Below are 15,954 nucleotides of genomic sequence, written 5' to 3'. Positions count from 1 at the left end.
TCAGAAAAGATATGGCGCTTCCCGCGCTTTTTTTTTTTCTCTCTGTAGCAACGATATGGCGCTTCCCGCGCTTTCCCGCCGCTGCTACCGATAACAACGCTGTTTATTCACTGTTGGAGACTCGTTCCCGACGGAGGTCTAAACGCTGACCTGCTTGCCGCGCCGGCCGTCTCTCGAGTGCACCCTCCCAGTCCGTTATTGCTTGCCTCCAATTTCGCTGCCTATCTCAGCTGTAGAGCCCGCCACTGGAGCTCCAGCCTGACGCCCAGGAAGCATTAGCGCAGTACCTGTCACCAGCTTGGCCAGCTGGTGAAATCACAGTTTCTATTACTTCCTTGAGTCTTCTGGACGCTGGAGGAATCGATGTCCTTGAGGTGCTGCCGAATTGCAGGTAAGTCCGTTTCCACTTCGTCGCCACTGTAGTGTCCGTGTGTAGATAAAGACACTGAAGACAGGAGTTGGTTCATAGGTATTTACTAAGCAAGTCTGGGGGGGGTTTCTAAAGGATATACACAATACACAGGCTTATATATCCTTGCGGGGAGGTTTGCTAGCACTGCTGGGGGGGGTTTAAACTAACTTGGCAGGGGGATGGGGTACAGAGTGGAGCTATAGTAGGGGGTGATTTACAGCCACATACAGAGGAAAAAACGAGTCAGCTGGGAAGGCAGAGCAAATATGTGAAGGCAAAAGGGAATATGGCAGGGCTGGAAGGCATTTATTATAATGCAAGGAGTCTTGCAAATAAGGTGGATGAACTGAAGTTGTTGTTGAACACATGGGAGTACGATATTGTTGCTATCACGGAGACATGGTTGAGGGAGGGTCAGGACTGGCAGCTCAATATTCCGGGGTATAGAATCTTCAGGCGAGACAGAGGGGGGTGTAAAAGGGGAGGGGGTGTTGCAATATTAATTAAGGAGTCAATTACTGCTGTAAGGAGGGACGATATATTAGCGGGTTCCTCTAATGAGGCCATATGGGTAGAACTTAAAAACAAAAAGGGGGCAAGCACTTTGCTGGGAGTGTACTATAGGCCCCCAAACAGTCAGGGGGAGATAGAGGAACAGATATGTAGGCAAATCTCAGAGAAGTGCGAAAATAATAGGGTAATAATAGTGGGGGATTTCAACTTCCCCAATATAAATTGGGATAGTCAGAGTGTGAAAGGCTTAGAGGGTGCAGAATTCTTAAAGTGCATCCAGGAGAGCTTTTTGAGCCAACATGTAGAAAGTCCTACAAGAGAGGGGGCGGTACTGGACCTAATTCTGGGGAATGTAGCCGGGCAAGTGGTGGAAGTATCAGTAGGAGAGCATTTTGGCGACAGTGACCATAATTCAGTGAGATTTAAGGTGGTCATGGAAAAAGACAAAGACGGCCTGGAAATAAGGGTTCTAAATTGGGGGAAGGCCGATTTTAATATGATAAGGCAGGATCTGGCCAAAGTGGACTGGGAGCAGCTACTTATAGGAAAATCCACATCAAAACAGTGGGAGACTTTCAGAAGGGAAATAGAGAGAGTACAGCGCCAACATGTTCCTGTAAAGGTCAAGGGTGGGACCAACAAGCAAAGGGAACCTTGGATGACAAGGGATATACAAAAATGCATTAGAAATAAAAGGGGGGCTTTTGGCAGTTACAAAAGACTAAAGACGGAAGAAGCCCTAGAGGAGTATAAAAAGTGCAGGGGCATACTTAAAAAAGAAATTAGGAGGGCGAGGAGGGGCCATGAAATAACACTGGCGAGCAAAATAAAGGAAAATCCTAAGATGTTTTATAAGTATATTAAGGGCAAGAGGATAACCAGGGAAAGGGTAGGGCCCATTAGGGACCAAAGTGGCAATCTGTGTGTAGAGCCAGATGATGTAGGCGGGGTTTTAAATGAATTTTTTGCATCTGTGTTCACTATGGAGAAAGACGATGCAGACATAGAAATCGGGCAAGGGGACTGTGACATACTTGAACATATTAGCATCGAGAGGGAGGAGGTGCTAGCGGTTTTAGCAGGCCAAAAAGTGGATAAATCCCCAGGCCCGGACGAGATGTATCCCAGGCTGCTGTGGGAGGCAAAGGAGGAGATTGCAGGGGCTCTGACACAAATTTTCAGAACCTCTCTGGCCACAGGGGATGTACCAGAGGACTGGAGAACAGCTAATGTAGTACCATTATACAAGAAGGGTAGCAGGGATAAACCAGGGAATTACAGGCCAGTGAGCCTAACCTCTGGTAGGGAAATTATTGGAAAAAATTCTGAGGGACAAAATTAGTCTCCACTTGGAGAGGCAAGGATTAATCGGGGATAGTCAGCATGGCTTTGTCAAGGGTAAATCATGTCTGACAAATCTGATTGAATTTTTCGAGGGGGTGACTAGGGGGGTGGATGAGGGAAATGCTGTGGATGTGGTTTACATGGACTTCAGTAAAGCCTTTGGCAAAGTCCCGCATAGGAGACTGGTCAAGAAGGTAAGAGCCCATGGGATCCAGGGTGCCTTGGCGCGTTGGATCCTAAACTGGCTGAGTGGCAGGAGGCAGAGGGTGATGGTCGAAGGTTGCTTTTGTGACTGGAAGCCTGTGTCCAGTGGGGTACCTCAGGGATCGGTGCTGGGTCCCTTGTTGTTTGTGATCTACATAAATGATTTGGATGAGAATGTAAAAGGTATGATCAGCAAGTTCGCAGATGATACGAAAATTGGTGGGGTGGTCAATTGCGAGGAGGAAAGCCTCAGGCTACAGGACGATATAAACGGGTTGGTCAGATGGGCGGAAAAGTGGCAAATGGAATTTAACCCTGAAAAGTGCGAGGTGATGCATTTTGGACGGACAAATAAGGCAAGGGAATACACAATGAGTGGTAGGACCCTAGGAAGTACAGAGGGTCAGAGGGACCTTGGTGTACACGTACATAGATCCCTGAAGGCAGCGGAACAGGTAGATAAGGTGGTTAAAAAGGCATATGGGATACTTGCCTTCATTAGCCGAGGCATAGAATATAAGAGCAGGGAGGTTATGATGGAGCTGTACAAAACACTGGTGAGGCCACAGCTGGAGTACTGTGTGCAGTTCTGGTCGCCTCACTATAGGAAGGATGTGATTGCTTTGGAGAGGGTGCAGAGAAGATTCACCAGGATGTTACCTGGGATGGAGCGCCTCAGCTATGAAGAAAGACTAAACAGGCTGGGGTTGTTTTCCTTGGAGCAAAGAAGGCTGAGGGGGGACCTGATTGAGGTATACAAAATGATGAGGGGCATAGATAGGGTAGACAAAGAGGAACTTTTCCCCTTAGTAGGGGGGTCAATAACAAGGGGGCATAGATTCAGGGTAAGGGGCAGGAGATTTAGAGGGGATTTGAGGAGGAACTTTTTCACCCAGAGGGTGGTTGGAATGTGGAACTCAATGCCCAAAAGGGTGGTAGAGGCAGGAACCCTCACAACATTCAAGAAGCATTTGGATGAGCACTTGAAATGCCATTGCATACAAGGCTATGGACCAAATGCTGGAAAATGGGATTAGACTGGACAGGGATGGATGGGCGGCGCAGACACGATGGGCTGAAGGGCCTCTTTCTGTGCTGTAAAACTCTATGACTCTATGACTAAGTGGCAATTACCGGCATTACGCACACCTGGGGCTCTTAAAGGCACATACACCATAATTGCTCTTAAAGGCACATACACCACAGGGAAGACGAACATCTTCTCGTGAGGGGTGGCGTTTGTGGCAGTACAGAGCAGTGATCGTATGGAGTGGAGCGCATCGGGGAGGACATCTTGCCAGCGGGAGATTGGGAGGCCCTTGGATTTTAGGGCGAGCATGGCGGTCTTCCACACCGTTGCGTTCTCCCTCTCTACCTGTCCGTTACCCCGGGGGTTGTAGCTGGTAGTCCTGCTCGTGGCTATGCCCTTCTCGAGCAGGTACTGGCGCAGCTCGTCGCTCATGAACGACAAGCCCCTGTCGCTGTGGATGTAATTGGGGAAGCCAAATATGGCGAACAGGTCGTGGAGGCACCTGATGACTGTGGCGCTGGTCATGTCCGGGCAGGGGATGGCGAAGGGGAAACGGGAGTACTCGTCAATAATATTGAGGAAGTACGTGTTGCGGTCAGAGGAGGGAAGGGGCCCCTTGAAATCGACGCTGAGACGTTCGAAGGGGCGGGTGGCTTTAATCAGGTGTGCCCTGTCTGGCCTATAAAAATGCGGTTTGCATTCGGCGCAGACCTGGCAGTTCCTGGTCATGGTCCTGACCTCCTCGATGGAGTAAGGCAGGTTGCGAGCTTTAATAAAGTGGAAGAACCTGGTGACCCCCGGGTGGCAGAGATCATTGTGGAGGGTCCGCAGCCTATCGACTTGTGCGTTGGCACATGTCCCACGGGATAGGGCGTCTGGGGGCTCATTAAGTTTCCCGGGCCGGTATAAGATATCGTAGTTGTAGGTGGATAACTCGATCCTCCACCGCAATATCTTATCATTTTTGATTTTCCCCCTTTGTCTGTTGTTAAACATAAATGCTACTGACCGTTGGTCAGTGAGCAGGGTGAAACGTTTACCGGCCAGGTAATGTCTCCAGTGCCGTACAGCCTCCACTATCGCCTGGGCCTCCTTCTCGACTGAGGAGTGTCGAATTTCGGGGCCCTGGAGGGTCCGTGAAAAGAAGGCCACGGGTCTCCCCGCCTGGTTAAGGGTTGCGGCTAGGGCGAAGTCGGATGCATCGCTCTCCACTTGGAAAGGGATGGACTCATCCACTGCATGCATTGTGGCCTTCGCAATGTCCTCTTTTATGAGGGTGAAGGCCGCACAGGCCTCTGCCGTCAGGGGGAAGGAGGTTGACTTGATGAGGGGCCGGGCTTTGTCCGCATAGTTGGGCACCCACTGGGCGTAGTAAGAGAAGAACCCTAGGCATCTCTTCAGGGCTTTTAGGCAGTGGGGGAGGGGTAGTTCCAGGAGGGGGCGCATTCGGTCGGGGCCGATGACTCCGTTTTCCACCACGCAGCCAAGAATAGCGAGGCGCGCGGTGCGGAACATACATTTTTCTCTGTATGTCAGATTCAGCCGTTGGGCCGTACGGAGGAATTTTTCTAGGTTGGCGTCGTGGTCCTGCCGGTCATGGCCGCAGATGGTGACGTTGTCTCGATAGGGGAAGGTGGCCTGCAGCACGTTCTGGTCAACCATCCGGTCCATCTCCCTTTGGAAGACCGAGACCCCGTTGGTGACGCCGAAGGGGACTCGGAGGAAGTGGTAGAGGCGACCGTCAGCCTCGAAGGCCGTGTACTGGCAGTCCTCCGGCCTGATGGGGAGCTGGTGGTATGCCGACTTCAGATCAATCGTCGAGAATACCCGGTATTGTGCTATCTGGTTGACCATGTCAGATATGCGGGGAAGTGGGTATGCGTCTAATTGCGTGTATCGATTGATCGTCTGGCTGTAATCAATAACCAGGCGCTGTTTTTCGCCGGTCTTTACTACCACCACTTGGGCTCGCCATGGGCTGGTGCTGCCCTCGATAATCCCTTCCCTCAGGAGTCTTTGTACTTCTGATTTAATAAAGCTCCTATCCCCGGCACTGTACCGCCTGCTTTTAGTAGCAATTGGCTTGCAGTCTTTGGCGAGGTTAGCGAACAACGGGGGGGGGTTTGACCTTCAGGGTGGACAGGCTGCATACTTTGCGCGGCGCCGTGTTTAAATTCTGCTGGCTGCAGACTATAAGTGGGGGCAGGGGCCCGCCATATGCCATCGTGACGCTCTCCAGATGGCACTGGAAGTCTAATCCTAGCAGTACGGGAGTGCAGAGCTGTGGCAGGACAAGGAATTTAAACTCTCTGTACTCCACGCCGTTCACTGTCAGAGTCGCTATACAGTAGCCGCCGACGTCCGCCGTATGGGACTTTGAGGCCATAAAGACCTGGTGGCGTGTGCGCATAACCGATAGGGAGTAGCGTCGTACCGTGTCGGGGTGGATGAAGCTCTCCGTGCTTCCGCAGTCGAAAAGGCAATTTGTGGCATGGCCATTTACCTTTACGTTCATCATGGACCTGGCTAGTTGATGGGGCCTAGATTGGTCCAGGGTGATGGAGGCCATCGTCGAGGTCGGTGGGTCGCTGTAGTATTCGCCCGCGCCGAGGGCCTGGTCCCGAGATGGTGCCCAAGATGGCGGCTCCCCCTCGGCTGGTGGTGTCCAAAATGGCGGCCCGCACGGCTCACACGTGGTTGGTGGGGTCCAAAATGGCGGCCTGTACGGTTCACACGCGGCGTTGCTGGAATTGGGGGTCGATTTCGCCTTGCACACACTCGCGTAGTGGCCTTTCTTGCCGCATTTGGAGCAGGTCGCGTCCTTTGCTGGGCATTGCTGTCTGGGGTGCTTGGCCTGGGCGCAGAAATAGCATTTCTGGCCTCTGGTCATTGCAGCTGTAGTTGGGCTGCTGGCGGCTTGTGGCCTTACCGGGTCCCAAGATGGCTGTTCCCGTGGCATCCACGTGGCCATCCGGTCAGGGGGGTAGGCGTCCATGTTCTGGAGGGCCACGTCTAACAAGTTAGCGAGGGCCACCGTCTTCTGCAGGTCGAGCCCCCTCTGTTCCAGCAGCCTCTGCCGAGTATAGTTGGACCTGATGCCGGCTACGTAGGCGTCTCGGATCAGGTCTTCCGTGCATTCCTTGGCCGTCACCGCTTTGCAATTACAGTCCCGGCCGAGGACTCTCAGTGTCAGTAAATATTCAGCGCCCGATTCCCCAGGGCGCTGTTTTCAGGTAGCCAGGAGGTGTCTGGCGTAGACCTCGTTAACAGGCCTCACGTATTGTTCCTTAGCGTCGCGATGGCGGCCGCGTAAGTAGTGGCGTCTCGGATGATCGAGTAGACTCGGTGGCTCACCCGTGAGTTCAAGACGAGCCGTTTCGCGTCATCTGTAGTGACAGTAGTGCTGGAGGCTTCCAGGAAGGCTTCGAAACAGCTCAGCCAGCGTTCAAAGTTATTGGCTGCATCTGCTGCTTGAGGATCCAGGTCTAAACGTTCCGGCTTCAAGATTTGCTCCATGTTGAAAATTAGTCAATAAAATTGATGCGCTATCAACAATACCAAAGACTACGAGATGGACTTAAATGAAGTAGGCTTTTATTGACTAAGAACTAGAGCATGCCTCTGCTAGTGAATCCATCCTAAGAGCTCTCGGGGGAAGGGTGGTGAGTCACCTTTATACCCGGGCTTAGGGGTGGAGCCAGGGGCTGAGACATGCCTGGACTTGTACAGGGTTAACAGTGGTTTACCACACAGGCATGTACAGGTTAACAGTGGTTTACCACAACCCTCATGATAGCAGAGTCCCAAGTAAAGATGGAATTGGATACAGGATCAGCCCTAACTGTCATGAATCGACGAGACTATGAGCGGCTATTCTCACGCATACCCTTGAAGGACACGTCCATTGTATTGAAGACATACACGGGGCAAAATGTCTACCCCAGAGGAAAAATAAGGGTGCCAGTTGAATACAACGGCAAGGAAACACAGAAACTGTATCTATATATACTACCGGATGGAGGACCACCACTATTGGGACGTGAATGGATCCGAAAAATACAATTGGATTGGCATTCCATTCAGGCGCTAACTGTGACTGATAAAAAGGATGATGACGTCACACCTGGACGACTGTAAAAAATTCTAACTGACATGAAAGAGGTGTTCCAACAAGGACTTGGGACTCTAAAAGGAGTAACGGCAATGATAAAAAATCGAAGATAACGCAAACCCCAAAATTTTTAAGGCCAGACCGGTACCTTACGCAATCCGCCCAGCCGTTGAAGCAGAGCTGGAGCATTCGGGTGTGCTGTCCAAGGTGGACTGGAGCGAGTGGGCCACACCCATCGTTCCTGTAATGAAGAAATCATTGAGCAGCACGCCTGGGGAACCGAAGAAGGTTCGCATCTGCGGGGACTTCAAGGTAACTGTGCACCCAGTCCTGCACACAGTACAATATCCACTTCCCCGGATAGAAGATATTTTCGCCTCACTATCTGGAGGGAAACGCTTTACAAAGATTGATCTGGCCCAAGCCTATCTACAAATGGAGGTGGAAGAAGCATCTAGGAAATACCTCACGATAAACACTCACAAAGGCCTTTACCAGTACAATCGACTGGTATTCGGGGTAGCATCAGCCCTGGCTATTTGGCAGAGGGTGATGGAACAAGTCCTGCAAGGGATCCCGGGGACCCAGTGTTATTTGGACGACATCCTGGTTATGGGCGAAAATGACAGTGAACACCTTGCCAACCTGGAGCAGGTGCTCATGAGATTACAGGAATATGGGCTACGAGCCAACCGCCCCAAATGCGAGTTCTTCAGGAGACAAATCTCGTATTGTGGCCACATGATTGATGAGGAAGGGTTGCATAAGTCGCCGGACAAGATTGAGGCTGTAGTCAAGGCTCCAGCACCAGAAAATGTGTCGCAACTGAGGTCGTTCCTCGGGTTGGTGAACTACTACCATAAGTTCTTGCTGAATTTATCTACAATTCTGCACCCACTGAACACCCTACTGCAAACTGGAGTAACATGGAAATGGAGTGATGAGTGTAAGCATGCCTTTCAGAAATGTAAATGCCTAATCACTTCAAAAGAAGTATTGGCCCACTACAATCCAATACTACCGATTCGGTTAGCATGTAATGCGTCTCCCTACGGCATCGGAGCGGTGCTGTCACACAAATTCCTTGACGGTTCAGAGAGGCCAATAGCCTTTGCGTCGCGCTCGATAACCTCAGCCGAGCGTAACTACACCCAGGTTGACAGGGAGGCCCTCAGCCTGGTGTGGGGGGGTGAAGAAGTTCAATCACTATCTGCACGGGCAGAAATTCACCCTACTGACTGATCATCAGCCCCTGGTCTCCATTTTTAACCCAAAGAAGGGCGTTCCGGTGATGACGGCGCAACGGCTGCAAAGATGGTCACTTTTTCTAGGGGCACATCAGTACGACATAGAGTACAAGGGTACGAAACAGCATGGAAACACTGATGGGCTGTCGCGCCTACTGTTGCCTACGGTAGAGGAAGCACCTGCAGTGGACCCTGTTGAGATATTCCATGCGACCATAGTCGAATGTCTACCTGTTACAGACTCAAGTATAGAGAAGGAAACCCGAAATGACCCGACACACTCTCGGGTCTATGATTTGACGGTGAAGGGATGGCCAGCACATGGCAACTCACTGTTGCCAGCATTCTCGCCAAGGAGAGAACAGCTGTCAGTGTGCCGGGGGACCTTGATGTGTGGATCCCGAGTGGTAATTCCACCCAAGTTGAGAGATAGAGTGCTCAATGAGCTTCATGAGGGTCATCTGGGAGGGGTAAAAATGAAGAGCCTAGCCAGGGCGTTTGTGTGGTGGCCGGGAATCGATAAAGAAATCGAGGATATGACCGAGATGCACAGGATGCCAGAAGATCCAAAACGCTCCACCACAGGCCCCGCTACATCCATGGGAGTGGCTCTCATCTCCATGGCAACGGGTACACATTGATTTTGCTGGTCCATTTATGGACTCAATGTTCCTAATCGCTGTGGACGCCCATTCGAAATGGCCAGAGGTCATCAAAATGTCCTCCACCACCACGGAGAAAACTATTGCAGTCCTACGGACCATCTTCGCCAGGAATGGCTTGCCAGAACAGATTTGCTCCGACAATGGGCCACAGTTTGTGTCAGAGGATTTCCGGAGGTTTCTGAGGAATGATGGGGTGAAGCATTACACATCTGCCCCATATCATCCAGCCACAAATGGATTGGCTGAGAGGTTTGTTCAGACCTTTAAAAAGGCCATACAGGCAATGCATAATGACGACATACCACTACAACACAAGGTGGATAATTTCTTGTTTGCTTACCGGAATGTGACACATGCAGTCACCAACCAAGCTCCAGCCATAATGTTCTTCAACCGAAGGCTAAGATGTCGCCTGGATTTGCTCAAACCAAACATAAGACGAGATGTTGAGGATAAGCAATTCCAGCACATAAATGAGAAGCCAACCAGGAGCTTCAAGATAGGGCAACCAGTCTTGGCCCGCGACTACCGAACAGAAAAATGGCAGCCAGGAACGATATGCACACAGCAGGGACCACTAATGTACACAGTGGACATTGGAGAGAGCATCGTGAGACGCCATGCTGACCAGATTCTAGAGTCACAGGAACAAGCCAAACCCATACCACGAGCAGGTGCACCTGGTAATCAACCCGAAGTACAGATTGCGTCTACCTCAGAAGCAGTGGTATTGGAAGCTGACGAACCAACCAATGACAATGAGCCAGAATCAACTCCACCGCAAGAACAGGATACTCGAGAAAGACGCTATCCAGTCAGGATCAGGAAGCCTCCTCAAAGACTGAACTTATAAATGATTATTTCAGTTGATGTATATAGTACAGAGAAAATTGTAATTGTAATTAGTTATTATTTAGTTGTTAAATGAATGTTATGTACTGTTTATCTAAAAGGGGAGGAATTGTTGTGTATGTGCCTTTAAGAGAAGAACTGATTCTATACTGCAGTACCGGCAGTGACCACCCCTGTATATAAAGCCATAGCAGGCTTCTGTAATTCAGTCTTGAATTACTCTCTGTTCAGTAAATACCTGTTTTATTGTTCTCCTGCAGTCTGAGTATTATTGATCCTTGGACACTACAACTGAGTGACAGTGTGAGGGAGCTGGATTAACATCAGTACAGATACAGTCAGTAACACAGGGTGCTGGGGGAGGGGTTACTGAGTGACAGTGTGAGGGAACTGGATTAACATCAGTAGAGATACAGTCAGTAACACTGGGCGGACGGGGTTTCAAATATTTTGAAAGTAATGGATGTGGACTTTGGTCCTAAGTTTTTTGGTAAATGTTTAAAATTACTGCTGTTTTTCCCCAATGGCTCAGTATTTAAGTGCCCCATTCAACGTGGTTCTGAGCCCCACACAGAGCAGGAAGGCACCCAGGTTCCTTCCCTTGGTCTGTGCTGAGTTAGCATGATCCCAGCCGGGGGCGGGTGGTAAGTGTGAGGTGAGGTGGGGCGGATGGCTAGGCTGGGTGTTCCTGCTGCAGCTCACGAGCTGGTGCAGGATCAGGATGCTCAGTTGTTGACTATATTCAAGGCGGAGATAGATGAATTTTTGGTCTCTTGGGGAATGAAGGGATATGGGGATCAGGCTGGAAAGTGGAGTTGAGGCCGAAGATCAGCCACGATCTTACTGAATGGCGGAGCAGGCTTGAGGGGCCGTTCGGCCTGCACCTGCTCCTAATTCTTGAGTTCTGACGAAGGGTTCGACCCGAAACGTTGACTCCGTTTCTTCTCTCCTCGATGCTGCCTGACCTGCTGAGTGTTTCCAGCACTTTCTGTTGTTATTTCAGATATCCAGCATCCGCAGTATTTTGCTATTGTCTTAATGTTCATGTGATGCCTTTTATAGTCGAATATCACCTCCCGCTGAGCTAAGAATGGCAGGGGTGGGGAGGGGGGGGAGTATACTGGAGGGAGGCCTAGCAAAGTAACCTCAAATTTGAGGTTTTTGGGGGGTGGGGGGGCGAGTCTGTAAAGGCAACAGCAGCAGGTGAAAAGGTCATGACCCTCTCTCTCTCTCTCTCTCTGCCCTTTGACCCCCCCCTCCATGGCAGGTGGCTGATCGAAACCTCGACCAAGTCCTTTGTGGTCTGCGCCGCGACCTCCCTGGAGAAGACTGAGTGGATGACGCACATCAACCGCTGTGTGCGTGAGCGGCTGGTGCGCGGCGGCCGATCGCCCGGGAGCGAGCACGCCGCCGTGTGGGTGCCGGACGCCGAGGCCGCCCGCTGCATGCGCTGCGGCGTGACGCGCTTCTCGGCCGTCAGCCGCCGCCACCACTGCCGGGCCTGCGGCTACGTGGTGTGCGCCGCCTGCTCGGCCGCCCGCTTCCTGCTGCCCAAGATGTCATCCAAGCCGCTGCGGGTCTGCGGGCCCTGCCATCAGCAGCTGGCGGCGGGGGAGCGGGCAGCCGGCGATGGCAGTGGATGCGCCTGGACGAGCGAGGAGCGGGGAAAGGACAATCACCACGACGGCGGCGTTGACAGCGCCGGCGACAGCTCCTCCTGCGGCAGCGCCCAGCAGAGCAAGGCCGACACCTACTGAGCCCGACCTGGCCACACATTCCGCCAACCCGGATTGACCTCGCCTATGTGGATCTCTGCTTTTTTTGGGGGGGGGGGGGGGGGGGGGAGGTAAGAGGAAGTTTTTGGGATCATACTCTGCGGAAAGAGAAACACAACCCCCGCCCCAAGTGTCAGTTGTGGCTCAGTGGGTAGCACTCTCCTCTTACCCAGAAGGTTGTCCCACTCCAGAGACTTGAGCACATAAAGCTAGGCTGACACTCAAGTGCCGTGCTGAGGGAGCGCTGAACTGTCGGAGGGGCCGTCTTTTGGATGAGACGTTAAACCGAGGCCCCGTCTGCTCTCTCGGGTGGATGTAAAAGATCCCACGGGCACTATTTCGAAGAAGAGCAGGGGAGTTATCCCCGGTGTCCTGGCCAATAGTTATCCCTCAATCAACATCAGTGAAACAGATTATCTGGTTATTGTCACATTGCTGTTTGTGGGAGCTTGCTGTGTGCAAATTGGCTGCTAATTTTCCCACATTACAACAGTGATGACACGCCAAAAAAAATACTTCATTGGCTGTACAGTGCTTTGAGACCTCTGGTGGTCGTGAAAGACGCTATATAAATGTAAGTCTCCTTTCTTTCTTCCCCCACTGCTCCTTCCATCACCCCGTAAATTGGTCAATCCCGACACTGAATGGGAGGCTGCTTTCAAGTTGACCCTGGCTTTGAACTCTCCTCCTTGACCCTCTTGGACCCAGAAGGATTTTGGTGTGGACTTGTGGGGAACAGGAAGGAAGACTTGCATTTCTACAGCGCCTTTCACCACCTCAGGACATCCCAAAGCGCGTTACAGCCAATGATGTACTTTTGAAGTGCAGGCGCTGTTGTACTGTGGGAAACGCAGCAGCCAATTTGCACACAGCAAGCTCCCACAAACAGCAATGAGATAATGCACCAGATTATCTGTTTTTGTGATGTTGATTGAGGGATAACTTCACCCCCCCCCCCCCCCCATTCTTCCAAATAGTACCATGGGATCTTTTAGGTAGATGGGGCCTCGTTTTAACGTCTCATCCAAAAGACGGTACCTCCAACAGTGCAGCGTTCCCTCAGTACTGCACTGGAGTGTCCACCTAGATTTTTGTGCTCAAGTCTCTGGCGTGGAACTTGAACCCACAACCTTCTGACACAGAGGCGAGTGTGCTACCCACTTTTTAAAAACATTTTTTTTATTGAACATTAAAAACATTTACAGCATCGTGATCATTCCATCGTATCATACAAATCCAGTTCGCCACTCTGCACCACATATTAACATCAAAACCCGGAAGTTTAATTTGTCTCACGTAACATATATTAATCTATTGTACTTTAAAAATTGATCATAAAATACTATCTTTCAATTCCTTTCTGAATAAAACATCCACAAAGCCTTATAATGATCTTTTAGCTCATATTTAAAATACTCTTAGGTTTATTCTCCTCCCCTTATAAAACAGAGTATTCCTCCTTTGCATATTCACGAATCTAGCCAAACCGAACATTAAATTAATTGCCGCTCCGCTAGACTCGGGCAGACTCTCCTGCAATCCCCATCTCAAAATTGAGTCCCACGGGATTCCCATTCCCACCCAGCAAAAAAACCTCACACAACTGTCGAACATAGTACTTAAAGTCATTTAACTGCGGACATAACACCAGTAAATGGGACAGAGTCTCATCCCCTGTCCCACACACTGGGCAAGTTGCCGCCTCCACTCGCCCAATCTTACAAAAGATCGTCACGGTAAATAATCCAGTTATGAGCCAATTTGAAATCCAGTTCAATCCACTCTGGACATTTAAAATTTGCCCACAGTCCTTTCCAAATCCTGTTGAAGTCCAGCTGTGGGTATATACTCTACCAAAACTCCTAACCAGCAGGTGCCTTGCATCTCCATTCTCTAAATACCCGATAGAAATCTCGAGTATTACAGTTGTCAAATTGGACCAACTCCTCCCCTTTCTCCAACAGAAAGTTTGGAAAAGCGGGAAGCATTTTACTTCCTTTGGAGATTTGCACATTTATTTATATCATCCAATCCTGTGGCATTGCCCTCACAATCTTCTCATACATGATCCCTATTGCTTTTTCCTCCACCTCCTGATCCTCCTCCCACACCATGTCCCTCACTATCGCTTCCGGCAACCAACCTGGAATTACCTCATATAATACATCTTTCACACATATAATACCAGCTTTTATAAAAGCTTGATTAAATAAAACCTCTCCTTCAATGTTGACCCACCTGTTCAAAAATAAGGGTGGTTCTAAAAATGTCTCCGCGCCCTTAGGCATATACTGCACACTTTTTAAAAATTGGGCTCAAGTCTCTACAACCCCCTTATAAAACCTAGGGAGAGGTTTAATCGATTTCAAAAACATATTATTGTATTCCATATACAATATCCCCTGCCCTCCTATCCCACTTCATTTTTTAAAAAAATGCTCAGAACAACTCTTCCAAAACCTTGTATTTGACTTCTGAATAAATCTCTTCGCCCATTTGATTCTAAAAGATTTTTTCTTCAAATCAATATCTGGGAAATTGAGTCCTCCCTGATTTCTCTGTCCAATGATGGTATTGTAAGCCACCAAGGCTGGTTTCCCTTCCCATAAAAACCTCACACAAGCCTCTCGGATGGACTTTTCTGCCCACTCAGGAATATCCTCCACTGTCAATAAGTCCCTGCTGCAATTTCTTCTCATCCCTCAGTCCATTCACATTAATCGAGACTAATGTAACCATGGCTCCGAATAAGGGAAGTGTGCCTGGTAATCTCCCCATCATTTAAACTCCGGCCCTTCCCTCTCATTCTCCTTCCCAACTTTTCGGGCAGCTGTTGCATTCTTCTGCAGCCTCCGGCTCTTTTTCACCTCCTGTTTGAACCTTCCCTGCAGTTTCAGCCTCTTCCTTACATTAAGTTTGGGCTGAGGAGCTGCCCCTTCTTCCTCTTTCTGCCCCTCACTAACCTCTCACTTTCCACACGATACCACCCCACCCCCCACTTCCATGTCTCTGTCCCCCTCTGATTCCTCACTCTCGAGCTCTTCTGTAACTTCCCGTCAGCTACATCATCTCCGTTAGAGAGTCTTCCTGCTATCACGGTTTCTCCAACAGTGCCGCTCCCTTCGGCCTCATCTCCACCACTGACCCTCGCTCCCCGTTTCTTCTCTCTCTGGGACAATGGCGCGTCTTCACCTATATTGCTCTCTTCTGGTGTCTTTGTCTCCCCGCTCCTGTCCTGCTGCCCCTTTAAGGCTCCTGCCTCTTGCACCCTCTCCTTGTCTTGCTTCCTCCTGCTCTCCGAGATGTCCGACTCCCCGTCTTTCTTTGGAGTACTTACACTTACCCCGCGCCCTGCTCCCGCCTCCTCTCCCCCCGCGGACACCAGATTCTTTAGGGAGAGTCGAGCCGTTTATTGGTTCGACTCTGCCCTCGACCCGTGCTGCCCTCCGCTGTCTTTGCCCTTTTCCATCGTACTCTGTGTTTCCCACCATCTCCATCCCGTTCTCTGCTCCGCAGTTTTCTACCTCTTCCTGTGCTCTTTTCTCCTTCCATTCACCAGCTGTGTCCTCCGCCTGCTCCGCTCCTCCGGCCATTCCACTCACACCTCCTGCTCCTTCTCCCATCTCCTCGCCACTCAAGGGGCTTCCTTCTGCCTCACACTCACAGCGGGTGGGGCCTTTGTGACACACCCCACAGCTCTCCGCCTTGCAGCTCCAAGTGAGGTGTCCAGACTCGCTGCAGTTATAACAGAACAGGTCTGGACAGCTTCTTACAAGATGGTCGTGTCCAAGACAATAATAA

At 50.5% G+C, this 15,954-nt stretch overlaps 1 protein-coding gene across 1 annotated transcript in view; it reads left to right on the top strand.

The window, feature by feature from the left end:
- Window positions 1–12,394, top strand: part of LOC147119532 (pleckstrin homology domain-containing family F member 2-like) — a 48,298-nt gene extending 35,904 nt beyond the window's left edge. Inside the window, exon 3 of the mRNA XM_085985105.1 lies at window positions 11,646–12,394. Within this exon, the coding sequence (XP_085841231.1) occupies window positions 11,646–12,135 (490 nt within the window). The 3' untranslated portion in view covers window positions 12,136–12,394. The remainder of the gene's footprint in view (window positions 1–11,645) is intronic.
- The last annotated feature ends 3,560 nt before the right edge of the window (window positions 12,395–15,954 follow it).

The sequence above is a fragment of the Somniosus microcephalus genome, chromosome 4, assembly GCF_052327205.1.
Source record: "Somniosus microcephalus isolate GS21.2 chromosome 4, FLI_Smic_1.0, whole genome shotgun sequence".
Taxonomy (NCBI): domain Eukaryota; kingdom Metazoa; phylum Chordata; class Chondrichthyes; order Squaliformes; family Somniosidae; genus Somniosus; species Somniosus microcephalus.
The sequence above is the reverse complement of the archived record's forward strand: the minus strand, read 5'-3'. Positions and strand labels throughout refer to the sequence as shown.